Source organism: Zea mays, chromosome 7 (assembly GCF_902167145.1).
Source record: "Zea mays cultivar B73 chromosome 7, Zm-B73-REFERENCE-NAM-5.0, whole genome shotgun sequence".
Taxonomy (NCBI): domain Eukaryota; kingdom Viridiplantae; phylum Streptophyta; class Magnoliopsida; order Poales; family Poaceae; genus Zea; species Zea mays.
This window is the reverse complement of record NC_050102.1, coordinates 148,531,122-148,548,262: the sequence shown is the minus strand read 5'-3', so window position 1 is coordinate 148,548,262 and position 17,141 is coordinate 148,531,122. Positions and strand designations below refer to the sequence as shown.

General features: G+C 46.0%; 2 protein-coding genes across 3 annotated transcripts; one reads left to right on the top strand and one right to left on the bottom strand.

Annotated features, from left to right (window-relative positions):
• The first annotated feature begins 1,675 nt into the window (after positions 1 to 1,675).
• Positions 1,676 to 3,083, top strand: LOC100502166 (uncharacterized). Its single transcript, NM_001196644.1, has 2 exons — positions 1,676 to 2,228; positions 2,401 to 3,083. The coding sequence occupies exons 1-2, from the start codon at positions 1,872 to 1,874 to the stop codon at positions 2,761 to 2,763; spliced, it is 720 nt and encodes a 239-aa protein (NP_001183573.1). The 5' UTR covers positions 1,676 to 1,871; the 3' UTR covers positions 2,764 to 3,083.
• A 2,909-nt stretch (positions 3,084 to 5,992) lies between these two features.
• On the bottom strand, positions 5,993 to 16,596 carry LOC100283957 (mediator complex subunit 10 CG5057-PA). Of its 2 annotated transcripts, XM_020540551.2 has the most exons (6): positions 16,199 to 16,596; positions 16,018 to 16,098; positions 15,817 to 15,919; positions 13,256 to 13,345; positions 7,000 to 7,093; positions 5,993 to 6,250 (listed from the first exon to the last, which is right to left on the bottom strand). In XM_020540551.2, the coding sequence occupies exons 1-5, from the start codon at positions 16,414 to 16,416 to the stop codon at positions 7,022 to 7,024; spliced, it is 564 nt and encodes a 187-aa protein (XP_020396140.1). In that variant the 5' UTR covers positions 16,417 to 16,596; the 3' UTR covers positions 5,993 to 6,250; positions 7,000 to 7,021.
• Positions 16,597 to 17,141: the final 545 nt, after the last annotated feature.

The following is a 17,141-nucleotide window of genomic DNA, read 5'->3' as shown; positions in this document are numbered from 1 at the left end:
TAAGGCGATAAGTGTTGGACGACCTCGTTTGATCGAATCAGCAGCGCTAGCGCCGGGCTAGGGCTACGGTGCATGCCCTGTGCGAACTTAATTCGTCTCTACACAATTAAAGCCAAGTTCAAACGTACGTAGATCGTATAAACGACTACTCCGTACATACGTTGGATAAATCCTAGCCTGCCTGATAAAAACGACAACGTGCCTGCGTACGTAGCGCACTGCACACCCGCCAGTCCGCACCTGAACGTAATTTTCTACGCATCCAGTCTCTCTGCAAAACTGCACGAAAGGCGAGCGAGCGGCCGGCCAGCCGGCCTTTATCCGTGCTGCCCTTGTCAGGCCGATCAGTCAACGATAGGTAACGTAACGAGACACGAAAAACCCCGCCCGAAAGGCAATCGACGGCACGAGTTGATAAGATAGTAACCGGGAAGGGATCCAGCGAGGGCCGTAGTAGTAGTTCAGGCGGGTCGGGGTCAGTGGGCTCGGAACGGCCAGGTGTGTCGTCGTCGGACTTTCGATCACACACGGTCCAGACAAAAGTCGCCAGTGGCACCGCCGGCGCGGGAAAGGGGCGGACACCTGGATGACATGTGCAGGAGACTGATAACACCGCTGGCTGCCCGGCGTCTCCCGATCCAATTCGACCGCGCCATCTGCCTGCCTGCCTGCTATCCTTGTTTTGGGTATACAGGCGGCGCTCAGGATCACAGGAGATGATACCTGGACACTTTCGTGTCTATATGTAGGTGCCGCCAACGCAGCGTCGGCACAGTACGTGCGTGACTGCGCACGTACGTGTACGGCGCGTCATACTGACGTTCGTGTGGTGCTCCGCTACGGAGCCCAAAACCTACGCCCGTGATGATTGCTGCGAACGTCGATAAGTTCGGCGACGCCGGCCGTCTGCCAGTACGTACGTACGTACGTACTCTTTTCTTTGAGCAGCCTGAAACAGCAGGTATAGCGCACGCGGAATCGAAGCAACCTGGTGGTGGTGACACTGACACCCCCGGCCGTTACGCCCGCCGGCCCCGGACAAATTCAGCTCAACGGCCAACGCGCAGCCCGCCCGGCCGCCCGCGCCGCCACGACCACGATGACGACGGAGCCCCGCGGGCTCGCCAGGTCGCTAGCCCTAGCGTAGCCTGGCGCGGGGACGCGCAGCCCACTGCCCGCACGACACGTCCCTTCCACCGGAGCCCCTCTCCATCTTCCCAACCAACCAACCAGCCAGCCCCGCGCACGCAGGAACACGACGCCACGCGGGCACTTTTTTTTAACCTTATCCCGCCTCCGCCGCGCCCACCAACCGGGTCGGCGCTGCCAAGGTGGCAGTGGCCCGACCCGACCGCGCGCGGCGCCGTAATAACAAACAAGCACCACCACTTGCTCGCACGACGCACCGCGGCACGGCACCGGTAAAAATCACTGCGCCGGCGCCGATATATACGTGCACGCCTACGCCCAACGGCGTACTGTTGCTCCCGCTTTGGCCGGAGAGAATAGAGGAGCGCCGGGGAGAGCTGCGAGCAGAGACGGGGCGAAGGATAGGGATCGCGAGCGAATTCCCGGCCTCTCTGCCCCCGCGACAGCGACGCGGGCGGGGCCGCGCGGCACAGCGCTCGCTACCTATAGAGACCCCGGGGGGCAGACTGGAGAGGGACAGGCCGCGTGCGCACGCCACCGCGCTTCATTGGCCACGCCGTTGCCATCACGCCGATTAAACTAGCCGATCGATCGCCCAGCTCGCCTGCCTGTGATCGACCGGGTCGCTGCCTCCGATCCTCTTGCTGCCCAGCACCCTGGCTACTTCAGCCAGCTAGCCAGGTTGAGACCGACTAGCTCGATCTAGCTGCTGAGGCGTGGCCATGGAGGGCGACGACGACGGCCCGGAGTGGATGATGGAGGTGGGCGGCGCGGGCGCCACAGGGAAGGGAAAAGGCGGCGCGCTGGACAAGAACAAGAAGCGCTTCAGCGAGGAGCAGATCAAGTCTCTCGAGTCCATGTTCGCCACGCAGACCAAGCTGGAGCCGCGCCAGAAGCTGCAGCTGGCGCGGGAGCTCGGCCTGCAGCCGCGCCAGGTCGCCATCTGGTTCCAGAACAAGCGCGCGCGCTGGAAGTCCAAGCAGCTGGAGCGCGACTACTCCGCGCTCCGCGACGACTACGACGCGCTCCTCTGCAGCTACGAGTCCCTCAAGAAGGAGAAGCACACGCTCCTCAAGCAGGTCAGTCAGGCTCGTCATGCCCCTCGCTCCATCTCCCATCTCTCCCGTTCGTTCGTTCGTTCGCGCCCCGTGATGATCCGTTCCACCGCTCCCACTCAGATGATCATCACGCCCCTATATATGTCCAGTTCATCTTTTCCCCCCTAACGATATGATCGACCGATTCTTGCAGCTGGAGAAGCTAGCCGAGATGCTGCACGAGCCGCGGGGCAAGTACAGCGGCAATGCGGACGCCGCCGGCGCCGGGGACGACGTGCGCTCGGGCGTCGGCGGCATGAAGGACGAGTTTGCAGACGCCGGGGCCGCGCCCTACTCGTCCGAGGGCGGTGGCGGTGGCAAGTTCGCGCACTTCACGGACGACGACGTGGGAGCCCTCTTCCGGCCGTCGTCTCCGCAGCCGAGCGCCGCTGGCTTCACCTCGTCGGGGCCGCCGGAGCACCAGCCGTTCCAGTTCCACTCCGGCTGCTGGCCATCGTCGACGGAGCAGACCTGCAGCAGCTCGCAGTGGTGGGAGTTCGAGTCCCTCAGTGAGTGAGTGTCTGAGTGATCGATCGCCAGACCATGCGACGGCGGGTCACTCGGTTCCAACTTCCAAGCACACACACACACACACGTAAGCACGAATACGAGTTGGTAGCGGTCATCAGCCCCGAGCGCACGGTGTACATAGCTTTCAGTAGATCGAATTCCAGGCATGTCCATCAACAAGCAGTTTCTTCTCGTCATCGATCATCATGCATGCAAAAGAAAATTTTCTCTCCCCCATTGTCGTCGCCGCTACCAGATCATGTAATCCAGGAACATGTAGAGAAAGATCAAACGAGCTTATAGAGAAGGGAGGTCACATGTTCGATCGATCAATGGCTGCTTTCGTTCGTTCCTTCTTTTCTCCCAAAGACAGTAGAAGAACAGCTAGCTATTAATTAGAGTTTAGAGAGAACATGGAAGTACAGATTGCAAGAAAAGATGCCGACGAGGATGGAGATTCTTTATAATCGGGACAGGAGAGCGGAAGGGAATCGAACAGCAAGGCTCAGTACAGTACGGGGGAGGGTACAGGGACAGGGTGGCACAGATCACAAAAGTAACATGCATGCAGCCATCCTTTTATTTATTTATGCAGATGATAAGGCCGCGTTTGTTTAGCTAGGTCAAGCCGAAATGCCATGTATATTTATTTTCGATTTGATCGACACGAGATCTCTAGTGTAGTTTACTGAGTTTAGTCTGGATCGCACTCAATTGAACAGGACGGCAAACAAAAGAACCTTAACTACGGATGGTGGTTTTCTATTTTATCAAAATAATAACATTCTGGTTTATTGTCTAAAATCCACAGATAATTTAGAAAAAAACGAAACTTGTAGTGCTTTTGTTTTTAAAATAATGCTATATACCTATTTATGGTCTATAAATTAAATAGGTTTCTGAATTGGTTTATTCGTATCTCTATTGTTTTATTGCTAGTAGTCGTGCCCATATCTATTCCAGAGAAATAATAGTAAAAAATAAGTGAATAACTCTATATGAACCACATGTAAAACCGGCTACAGAGAACTAAATCTATCCGGTTTTGATAGAGGGTAGCAGTTACCCGGTCTTATACGTTAAAGGTTGAAAATCACACCATGTAGCCGAAAATATATTTTACCCGAAGAAAACACCAAACTTCAGTATAGGAAGGACGTCGTGGTAAATATGACGCGTACTGTTCCCTCTTGCAATGCAAAGACGCACTCGATCAATTTTGACACTGGCATTATTATTCATGAAACTATGTTACAAGATGGGTTTCCCAAAAGAAATGATTTGATACTGTAACTTGCATAAGTACACACACGCGTTTGGTAAATGTGACTGAATGAAGCTAATTTTCCCAATGTTCATTTTGACTAGAATTCCAGACCACTTCCCCTGTCTATTTCGAAGAAACGATCAGCGGAGCAGAGGACATGCGCTCACCCTCGTACAACAATCTTGGAACAAGGTTATATGATTCGAGGCCGTGGTGAGGGAGCTGATGTTGAGTAATACTTCATTCTTGAATATTTGTCGTCCGCTTAGTTCGTTTTTAAATTAAATTGGGACAAATAAAAGATATGGAGGAGGGAGTACTAGGTGTCTAGGTAAAATCATGCGTGCGTGCATGCTGCTGGTTGATGCGCGACTCTGCCAACTCCATGTCGGATCGTCAATTTATATATCGTATCTAAACATGGAACTAACCTCGACGAGTCCGTCGCAGATGAAGTCAACGCGTGACGCTGGACACTTAAGATCGAAGACCTAATTTGGATCCTATCCTAGTCCTAATTTACTTTACCGAGACCTACTTATCCGATCGAGGTAGAAGCGACAGAAAAAATAATTACGCCAGAATAGTTCGATCCTGATTCCTGACAGCGACAAAACAGAAACGTGGTAAAAAAAAAGAGCTCTCAACGCGTTCTTTTTTTTTTTTTGTTCTTATAAAATAGACGCGGTAACTGAACCCGTCTCGCCGCCAATGCTGGTTTCGGCTTCTTGGCGAAGACGAGGCGAATAAGGTTGAAGTTACTGCCGGTAATTAATGTACGACCAAATCGCCCGCTGTTTGTTGGGACACATACGCAACCCGTCGAATTAAAAGCTGTTTTATTCGGCGAGGTCTCTTTCTCTCGCCCTCGGCTTCTGCCCGCGCGGGGCCCACGGCATATGGTGACATGTCACACGGTGACAGGTTTAGAATACTATTTGGATTCTAGAATTCTAGGGCTACACTCTACAGCTTACTAGTACTCCCTCTATTTTTTTATTTATCACGTTTTATTATAAAAATAAACTGGCGGACGATAAATATATAGGATAATAATAAATATTGGAGAATGAAGGTAGTAGTATATTTGTACGAGGGGAGGGGGAGGCCAGCATCACGGCTCCAGAATATCACAGGCGCTTGTCGTGTTATCGTGAAGGTGGTTAGCGTTGCTTCCATCTTACCGATATGGGTTCCACTCAGACGTGACAACTCATGACCCACGTATTATATGCAACCAATGCGTCCCTGTCAAAGGCAAAGGAGAAGGAGAAGGCCAAGCGGGAGAGATAATTTAATGCAGATTAGTGGTGTCGATTTCCTAATCCAGCGACAAATGGAGGCACTTCGATCGACTGAACGATTTCCGGCGTTAATCAGATAGATGTACACGCGGCCGCCTTATGTCTACTCTACTCAGTGCGATAGTAATAGGGCCTTTTTATTTTCCGAACCCACGATAGTAATATGCCCTTGTACAGCTACCATAGTGTTCACAGACTATATGGATGCATTATTAACTAGAGGACGCTGCAATACATTTCGCATCAGAGGGTGTCGAACACGCAATCAGTTCGACTCCCCCATTAGTCAAATAGCAGGCAATAGAGAGGTGTCCACGCCAAACATGTTACGGAGCGCACAAGAAATGAGCACATGGTACTGTAACGTATAGGTATTATCACTATCACCCAGGCATCAAGCAACTGCTACAAAATTCTCATTCGCAAGCGGATAGACTTGTTTAGGATGCATTACTTGATACTCCCTCCATTTGTTTTTATTTGTTTTTATTTGTCGCTGGTTAGTACACAATTAAACTAAGTGCCATCAAATAAATAAAAATGGAGGTAGTACCCCCTCCCAACTATCCACATTTGGATGCACTTTGAATCTCTCCGAAAGCACCCGTGGCCAGGCCATATAGTTGCTCACGAGTCATTCATACGTCTAAAAGGTCCTCTGCATCTTTGATAAGTTTTTATATTGATTATATATATTCCCAGCAGATATCAACATCAAACTTACTTCAATCAGCCAAGCAGTGACTATCACAGAACTTTTGCAAGGGTTTGATCAGTCTCACACTCACAAGGCATATCCATTTCCCCCTACAAGTTTCTTAAGCCATTCGATGCGACCTTACCATCATATCATCCAGCCTCTCTTTTTTTTGTGACAGGGAAGAATAATAAAGATAAGTTATCAACTGAAGATACCGCGCAACCTGTTGCAGTATGCAAGCCAAGAGTTGACAAAAATAAATCTTCAAAAGGGAATTCAACCACCTACCTACGCATAGTGCCAGCCATTTATTCAGTTATATTATTCAGGTGAGAGAAAAAAAAATCAAAGAACAACAAAAGGTAATCTACCCTATGTGGCTATGTAGTATATAGTGTATAGGCTCTACATCACGGAATGAATCCAGGGGCAACTGCCAACTGGGTTGGCATGTGAACAGAGTACAAAGTAGTGCCCTGTATATGCATTGAGTGTTGATGAATGTGAATGTATTGTTTTATTGCGACTTGCATTATATCACTACGCTGAGATATTATGCAGCACTCCCCTACCCTAAGCGGTAGCAGTGCTTAAAAATCATTACCAGAATAGAGCAAAAACATAGCTACTCGCGCACTGTCATGGTTCAGGTTTCTCTTCTTGAACACACAGCCACACAGGTAAAAACTGTACGTGTCCTCCTGTGCTTCATATTGTGTACTGAGCTAGCAGAGCAGCTAATGAACTGGATATGCCAATGCAGCATCAAGAAATTAATCTCAGTCATTGGCTAGGTTTTTTTTTCTAGAAGTTATTGGTTAAGTTGAATTAAAATTGCCACACATGTTATGATAATATATTAATATGTACAGATTCACGGATCAATCACATGAAGGGAAAGTGCGCTAGAAAGATATGCACGTTTCACGTTAACAAAGCCATCCCCAAACTAAACAGAGATAGTAAACTTGCCCTCTGTAGTCGTACCCTTCAGTCAATGCTCAGCTTTCACTTTGACATCTCCATTAAGCAAATTGCCATGGGACTGAGCCAACCGCTTTGCCTCCTGCACAAAAATGGGGAATTATGATGTTATGCAACAAGAACAATAGAGGATTTATTCTAACCACCGAAGCAACAGCTGAGGCACATCTGGACATGTTACAATCACCAGCGTTTGACAAAACTTGATTTCCAGAAACCCTAACAAGCAGCAGGATTTAATGAAGCCTAGATGTTTCTCACAGAATCCAATCGATTTTCACCTTTCTTACACTACCAATTGCTAATTGCTTCAAAACAAATACGAGTAAATGGTAACTATCAGCTCCTGCAGTATCATAAGAACAACTCAGATACCAATTGCTCCGGTCGAGTTAGTTGAGTTTGTGGACATTTCAGAGTAAAGAAAAAGCTCTACCTGCACAGGAACTGCGCAACACTAGCCAGGACCGGGCACAGGCAACTCCTTAGTCCTTACAGATATAAGGTGTAGAGAAAATCAACCGGTAGTTTTTTTTTCTTGAATACGCAGGAGATCTGCGTATTTTTGTATTAAGAAGAGAAAAGGGGTGAAACCCCAAAACACGAACAGCAGACTTACAGACACACACCACCAAATACACCACTCTTAAAACAACTCCTCTAGATGGAAAGAAGAGAGAGCTTTAGCGCCAGCCAAACGCCAGCACAACATCTCTTCCCTCGCAGCCGAGAGGGCGATCACAACACTCGGGCTACATCCATCAAACACACACCTATTTCTATGCTTCCAAATGGACCACGCACCCAAAATGACCAGCGAGTTGAAACCCTTCGACAAAGGCTTGCCCACCATCTCAGCACTCTTCTGCCACCAAGAGTCAAAACAGCTATCCCCTGTAGAAGGACAGAGCACCTGGAAGTCCCCCGACCGAAGGAGAAGAAACCAAAACTGCTTTGCAAAACTGCACTCGACCAGCAAATGATTAATTGTCTCATCGGCCTGATCACAGAGCGGACAGCAGACGGGGTGGTCCAGCCCCCTCAAAGCCAACCTGTCAGCTGTCCAGCATCTATTATGCTCCACGAGCCACAGAAAAAAATTGCATTTACCCGGAGCCCAAGACTTCCAAATCCGCTCAACCGGGCCAAAATCAACCGCTCCAAGGAGAAGAACTTTGTAGGCAGAACTAGAAGAGTAGTCCCCAGAAGCATTGAATTTCCAAATATGCCTATCTGGAATACCAGGCTGAAGAACAAGACCCTCCAGCAGGTCACAAAGGCCTAGAACTTGCGCAAGCGCCCTAACTGAAAGCGCACCCCTTATGTCAGCCACCCAATTTAGATCAGTCAGAGCATCTTTAACCAGCCTTTTGGAAGCAATACGCCTAGGAACATGCTCAAGAACCTCAGGTGCCACCTCTCCGATGCATCTACCATTCAGCCACCGATCCTTCCAAAAAAGGATATCATTTCCATCACCCAACTCAGACACCACTGCAATATTGATCAAAGCCTACACCGTTCCACAAGCCTGAACAGGGAGGACCGACCAAGGCTTAGAGTGGTCGGTTCTCTGGAGCCAGGGCCACCTAGCCCGAAGAGCCACACTCAACAGCCGCAGATCAGTGATCCCAAGCCCACCCAAGTCCTTAGGCCTAGTAACCTTGCCCCACGCCACCAAACAGTGACCCCCATTGGCTTGTCTTCTTCCTTTCCAAAGGAAGCCCCTTCTTATCTAATACTACTTCTGTTTTCTTTTATGAGGCACACCTTGACATAACATGGCCTCCCAAAGGAAAAGTCTACTTAACCCCCTCAACTATTGATAGTTGTCTACTTCACCCTCTCATATATAAAACCAGTTATTGTACCTTTAAAATATTGAAAACTGACTAAATAACCCCTTGACACGGTTTTGAGGATGGTTTCGATGACATGGCATATCAAAGTCTACATAACTCCTAATATATCAAGGGTTGATTATAACCCCGTCAACTATAAAAAAACTTGATCTACGCAGGTAAGACCGTCCCCACAATATTATATTAAGAAGACTTTCTCACGCAGGTCGAGAAAACCCCCGAACCTCTGCCCCATCCAAACACAACGGCTTTGTAGCCCATGTGAGAATGACCGTGACTGGGGCTAAATCTTAAACCTGTGCTTTGGCATGGGACAAACGAGAGGATTTTTTTAACTATAGCCTAAAATTCGCTACCATTGGAAGTTGAACCAAGGACCTGAAAGTACTACTCAAACCACCTAACCAACTCAGCTAGAGGCCCTTTCGCTAACCCCGCCAACTATAACCCTTAAATCATCTAATAATGTTCAAATAACCCCCTAGATAGTTTTGTAGGGTCATTTTGACAACACATCCCGCCAAGCTGGCCTAAGTTCCCATGCGTAGGGTTACAATATCATGTTTTATAGTTGAAGGGGTTATATAGTCAGTCTTTAGTATGTTAGGAGATCATATAGGTTTTTTAATATGCCACATCAACGAAATCGCCTTCGAAACCGCTCTAGGGGGTTATTTAGACAGTTTTCAATAGTCTAAGGGTAGAATACAAGGTTTTATAGGTGAGGGGTGAAGTAGACAGCTAGCAAGAACAGTGAGGGTGGTGCAGGAGTCTATTCAAGAAAGTGCAAACAAGTTACATACATTGTAAGTTTGCTGTACTGAATACTGATACCCTGAAAGTTCAAACTGCAAACAGGTTCCATGTCTGATAGCCAAGTTCCATACATGCATAAATGTGTTGGTTGGTTCGCGCATTTCGTGGTGTGATCTGATCACAACGCCAAGGGATTGTGTTGTCGTTGTTTGTTTAGCGTACGGTGCGATCGGTTGGCATGGGATCAGATACAAACCTTGATTACGCCCGCAGGTGGGTCGTAAGCGCTAGCGCTCACGTCCTGTAATCACATCGAGAGAAAGATTGCCCCTGATAAATTGCCCCAACTGGAACCAAACAAAAAAGAAACAGTCTATTCCTAAAACAACTACTGAATTCAAAAGGTTTGGTCTTTAATTAGACCATAACTGAAAGGGTTAACTGAATTTTGCCAACAGCGAAAGGGCATCTAGCTGAGTTGGTTAGCTGAGTAGCAGGGGTGGAAACGAGCCGAGCTCGGCTTGCTCTTCTGGCGAGCCTAAAAAGTTGGCTCGGCTCACCGAGCCAACAAGCCTGACCATAAGCATGAACTCGCCCTCCAAAATATAATATAAAATATCAAAAATAATTAAAGTAACATAGTTTAGATTAGTAAAAATAAATATATTACTAATATAATAGGTTATTTTTGTACAGTAATCTAAAAAACATAAACTAATCATCTATTTAGTACTGACATTATATGCTAATTAGGATTTTATGTAAGAAATTATTGTTGGGTCGAGCCACGAGCCAGCTCGCGAGCTGCAGCGAACCGAGCTGAGCTAGCTCGTTCTTTTCTCGAGCCAGAAAAACAGGCTCGGCTCGGGCTCGTTCTAAGCACCGAGCCGAGCCACCACGAGCCTGGGCCGGCTCGTCGAGCTCGAGCTTTTTTTTCCAGCCCTACTGAGTAGCACCCCCTCATCTCGAGTTTGACTCCCCGTGGGAGTGAACTTTAGGCTGGGGGTAAAAAAACCTCGTTTGTCCCATGCTAAAGCACAGGTCTAAGGCCTGGTCCCAGGCCGTGGTCGTTCTCAAATGGGCTACGGTGCCGTTGTGTATGGGTGGGGCAGGGGTTCAGGGGTTTTCTTGATGTACATGAGAAGATCTTCTTAATATAATGGTCGGGGGTTGTCTTAACCCCGTAGGTCAAGTTTTTTAAAAAAACAAATGCCTGCAAATTCTTATCTATTAAATATCACAATAAGATTTACCTCGTACATCAAACCGACAATCTAAAGACCTGCTCTTTGTTATGATGCTGTCAGTTGAGTAAAGTCATGCTTTTACCTAATATACAAAAGAATTATTAGGTTCAAAATTGATCATGCATGTTTTGTGTAAGTTCTTATGTACACAACGGTTCTAATTACACCCTCAGTTCCACATTGAGTCGTTTTAGCTTTGTCTTAAGTCAAACTTAGAAAAATGTGTGAGCATCTACAACATCAAACAAGATTCATTAGCTACACCATGGTTATTTTGATAGTGCATTTTTTATATAAACTTGGTCAAAGTTAGACAAGTTGGACTTATGAAAACTGAAAAGACTACAATATAACATAGAAGGAATATTATTTTGAACAGCGGCAACAACAACAAAGTCTTTTATCCCAAGCAAGTTGGAGTAGCCCAGAGTTAAAACCCAATAGAACCCACAAGTAAACGTTCAAGCACATGGATAGCTGTTTTCCATGCACTCCTATTCAAAACTAAGGCTTTGGATATATTCCATTCTTTCAAGTCTTCTTTAAGATTTTAACTACCTCTTTCCATGTCAACTTCGGTCTTCCTCTTTTCTCATTGCTATGATATCGTAGGATCCCACTACGCATTGACGTCTCTGGAGACCTACGTTGAACATGTCCAAACCAATCTCAACCGATGTTGGACAAGTTTTTCTTTAATTGGTGCTACCCCTAGCCTATCATGTATATCATCATTCTAGATGAACATGTCGTCTTTTTGCAGGCAATATTTTGCAACATACAATATAGCAGGTCTAATCGCGGTGCTATAAAACTTGTCTTTAAGCTTTTGTAGTACTCTTTTGTCATATACAACGCTAGATGCTTGACGCCACTTCATCTATCTAGCTTTGATTTTATGGCTAACATATTTACCAATATCCCTATCTCTTTCTAGCATTGATCCTAAATACCTAAAGATGTCCTTGCTAGGCATTACTTGACCTTCCAAACTAACATCTCATTCCTCATGTGCAGTGCCAAAATATCATCTCATATATTTTGTAACAGCATGCCGAGAAATAAATACACATAGGCCAAACCTTACAACACTGTCTATTACTAAAAGGAAATGGACAGTCAGAATATCAGGAAATGGAGAACTGAACCAGGCAGAATTTGCATCATTTATTATCTTTTTAATCATTTGTTAAATGATTCTTATAAGTCACTAATGAAAATATCCAAATAGATAGATAGAAGTTGTGGGCATACTAAAAACATGGTATGATAAGAAAGTTCACTCTAAAGAGCAGTCACAAGACACCAGTCAGATATGTAAATATTCAGAATTTGAGAGCGACCCAAGCATTATGACAAATTGTATCATACTGCTGTCAAAATTTGCACTGATTTGAAGCGTACGCAGAATTCATCGATCATCGATGCTTCCTGTCAAAACTCTTTACATATCTGCCAGAGTACTATCAAACACTCTTATGTTAAAATATGTCAGGGCCCAAGAGGGCCCGCCACAGTACCGCTACAGTATGATACTGTAGCGCCCTCACCCATGGATAACAAAATAGGACTAAAATCACTCCATACTTGTAAAAAAGAGGCAAATTTGCATGAGCAAACTAGTCTTTTTAGTTTTTACACTTCAATGACACAGTTAAAGACCCATTAAGACACTGCTCAAGCCCCGTTAGTGGAATAAGGGTATACTCTACCTTCATTTTGAAAACCAGAGGTCAAATCACCAAGTCAAAATAATGACGGCAAATTCATCATTAAACTTCAAAGTGCAGGCATGGACACAAATTGTCCCTATAAAGTTAAAATAGCTTTTAAATTCACCTACAAATTTTCCCCTGCCAACATTTAAACTTACGGGAACATGCCTGAACATATAAAGTTAAAATAAAAATTATAAAGAGTAAATTTGGTGCCAGTTAAATTAAACATTAAACACCAAGCATAGTTTTTAAAAAGGCAACTTATAATTGAAGGTGCATAATGTTATCAGCAACCATCTGGGCCCTTTGGGCTAAGCCAAAAACTATAGCACACCTCCCTTAGGCTCAGGATAAAGTTAGAGATATGATCAAATTTGTTAGTAGTACATTGGGTCTATTCTTTAGGAGTCAAGCAAACCTCTCTATGTAAGGAGAGGAGATGTATCACTCAAGGTAATCAAGAAACAATCAATCTAGTTCCAATATTGTGTTTGTCCCTCTCATCTATAATCTAGGCCTCACACCAATTCCACCAGGTCATCTTCCTGGTGGTGTCGCGCATGCGTGCACGCACACACACACTAGGCTCCATAAACAGGAAAGTACAGATTGTTTGGATGCTATAGAAATATCAGACAAGGCCAATTGTGTTTCCACTTACAGCAGCAGAAGTAGCACGGATCTCCCTGTATGCTTCTACGTCCTCAGGGAAAGCTTGTTCAAGCTCCTCAAGGAGATGCTTCCGTAGGCTCTGAAATAAACCAACTTACAATGAAGCAATTTCATGTTTTTTATAATTAGAGATGCAACATAACCCCTAGATCAAGCAGGGGAACATAGAGTTGCTAATTTTGGTTATAGATAATGCAGTGTTCACATAAAACAGTGTCCATGTGATCACCAAAAAGTTCTCTGATCAATTTATAACTGTTTGTATGACTGCTAACCATAAGGTTAAACAAACTAGGAGTCTAGGACCTAGCAGGATATACTTGTTATGAATAGCACTCATAATCAATATGACATTAGGCCCGAATATATACACCGATACAGGAGAGAGACCGTTACAGCAAGGACTCTATACATGATAACATGAGACCGAATAAAACAAGAACAAATGCATAGGCATCTAACAATACTTAGTGTCACGTAAGAATTTCCATACATCCAAATCAATAACCAATGAACCAAGATAATACAGTGCCAGCTACAACATGAGCATTACTTATATCACAATCCAAGAGACCATGGCAGGAACACATATCTGTATTCTCTAACACTAGTAATTTATTATATCACAATTCACAAGCAAGTTAGTAACATAAGCATGAATCCCGACAACAATAATAACAAACACTTAGGGCCTGTTTGGGAACACAGTATTTCCTTAGTCCCAAGACAATAACGCGGGTGCTTCTGCCATGGCCGGGTGCGTGCGACTGGTTTGGTGATATTCCGGGCGAAAGCCTGCACTGACCATGTTGGTGGTGATGGTGGCGGCGCACCTGGGGCGTCGTTTTTTCCCCGATGGGGGCACCATTGTGGGGCACCAGGCTCTAGTAGCACAGGGATCTCGAGGTGAAAACCCTGTCCATCGTTGGACGTGTGATGGCGGCGCCTTTGGCGTCGTGCCCTCCTTGGAGGCGTCGGATCTGGAGCCCGTCTCGGCTTGTGGCAGGGGTGGTGTTGGTTGGTTGGTGGAGATGCTCGTGCGCAGTGGCAGAAGAGGTGTGCAGGGTCCGTGTTGGCGGGAAGGTGCGGAGGGGCCATGGGAGTCGACAGTCTTGGGCTGTTGCGCATGGTGCAGTGGTGATCCTGGCAATGGCTTGGTGTAGGTGGTGCTCTCATCGCGGTTTCAGTGGCAAGGATCCTTGGAGCAGTGTTCCGTGTGATGGGCGGCGAGGTCCCCGTACACTTTAAGGTGGTTGTTTCTGAGGAGATTCGAGTTTGAGGAGGTGGATGTGGCAGGGCCCCCACGCATTGAGCGTTCAAGTTGGCTACGCTGGTGTTGCGACGAGAGTTTCTTCTTATGCAAGGCTAGAGCCGGGGGATTGACGGTCATGTGTGTGTGGCTGTGTGCGACATGAGGATGATAACCCCGTGGCGGTGGAGTTCGAGGTGTCACTCAGGCTTGCAGCGGGTCGCGGCTTTTGGCGTGGCACAACGTTGGCGACGACGGCGCAGTTCTGGGTGGCGTACCTTTGGCTTCCCTCCCAGGTTGAGGTGGTGTAGAGTTTTGTTGGGTGCGTTGTTTGCGTGGTGATGTTCGGTTCGACTCAGTTGTTTTTCTAAGGTTTGTAGTTGTGCGGGTTTGTCTCCACTAGTGTGGTCTACGAACCGTAGTGTTGTACGGTGAAGCCCCATAGTTGAGTCGAGTTGTGCGATTTTTGGGCCTAGTTTTTTCCTTAAAAACTGGGTCAATTCCCTTCTTCTATTAATATATACGGCAAAGCAAAGCTTTTGCCATCGTTTCGAAAAAAAGACAATAACGTGGTATTTGAGTACACCATAGTATTTTAGACCAAAAGGCATTTAGGAGCACATCTAAAAACTCTGTATTTTAAACAATGGTTTTACCAATACCATGGTATTTTGGGGTAAAAAAACTTCGGTCTAAACCAAGGTTTTTTGTTTGCACGCAGCTGCAGTCTTCTGTTCTCCTACACTACAACTGAAATATTGTGTCTCCAAACAGATGTTGGATTAGAATGATGTAAAATATACCATAGGTATGTCATGGCATACAATAACTATGGTATTATAAATTGTGGTTTTGAGAAATAGAGTTCCAAAACAGGCCCTTAGACCGTGTCCAGCAGTTCACCTATATGGTCACCCAAAACAATGTTTTACACTGTAGAATGCACTGTTTGCATTTTGCAGACTAAAGTTTAAATATGGGGATGAGGACAGATAAGCCGCTGGAGATAGTCTTAGGCAATTGTAGTGATGCATATTACTCATTACAAGAAACATGGGTTTTGAATAGCACAGAACGATCTCATCTTTCAAAGAATTGTAACTTGTAACAAAAGAAAAACACTGCACAGAATTATCATTAATTGAAAGTCAGACAGCAGAACAGCTCTGTGGCTCCACAACTAACTCTTGGTACAAAACTGTCTACATCGTATGAAAATGTGTATCCTAAGTACCCAGCAGCTCCATGTCAACCAATCGCTGCAATGATTGAGAGAATCCAATGCATCCATAGTTCCATACCTTGAAAGCGTCAGTCTTGCCCTTGGTGATCTGGTTCTTGGCAATGCAGCTGTTGAGCACATCCCTAGTAAACTCGTCGGGGTTCTTCCCATCGTCGATCAAACTAACAACACATGAACCATTTATAACCGTACCATAGCACGGGTCAAGAGCAAAAGTTGGGCAGGATGATGAGTGAAGATATCAGATCAAGGAGCTCACTTGACGACCTCCATTGGCACCTGGATGTTACAACCCTCGGCTAGTTTCTGCATCGTGTCGAGCTCCGCCACGAGCGCGTTCCTGAGCCACGACGCACACAACAGTGAACAGCAACGCAAACCCTAAGAGTTACAGCCCGAGGACAGGGCGGAACCGAATTGAGTGATCTCGGGCAACTCACAGGCGCTGGAGGAGGGGAAGCTGGGAGGCAGAGTTGAAGGAGGAGACGGTGAGGTTGAGCTGGTGGAGCAGGCCCAGCGTCTTCTGGATCGAGCTCGTCACCTGCGCCAGGTTCTGCTTCGACGCGTCCTCCGGGCGCTCCCCTCCGGCCCCCGATGCTTGGACGCCATTCCCTGCGGCGGCGGCCGCAGCGGAAGGATTCGCGGCGACGTTCTCCATGGTGCTGCCGGAGGTCAGAAGAGGAAAATGAAGGAAAGGAGTCGGACAGAGAGGAAGCGAGCCACACCCACCGGACCGGGTCACTGTCGAAGGTTTTCTCGAGGTATGAAAACCAACAGGACGGAAAAACTATCTTTCATTTCCGTATCCACGTTTTATCATCGGAAAATATTAGAAACAGAGTCGAGATCGAAATAGTCAAAAACTGAGACGGGATAAACGAAATTGTGAAAGCGAACAAAAACCGAAATATTAAGGGCATAATTTAATACAAATAAAAATGATATTGATATTTGACTAGTGATTGATTGGCAGGACAATAACATAAAACAAATAGATATAGAGAGGCAACATTCTACTGATGTTTGATTGCTAATAGTGTACATTTAGCTATATTTGATGTCGTTTAAGACTTTAGACCACTTGTCATAAAAGAACCGATGCTTACAATGACCATTTTTGCTATAATTTGTCACCTAAAGACACGAGGCTTTAGTTTATATACTAATGCATATTAGGCTGGTCCTATATTTATCAAATACGGAATAAATATGGGTTCAATCCGGATAAAAACGAGATCTCATAAAAACGGACGGAATAAACTCTCTCATGTTTCCATTCCGTTTCCATACTTTTCCCTAACATAATAATATGTCAATGCATCCTTGATGCTATTTTGGTTTTCATATTTCTCTACGCAGATTTAGACATTTAACCAACTATTC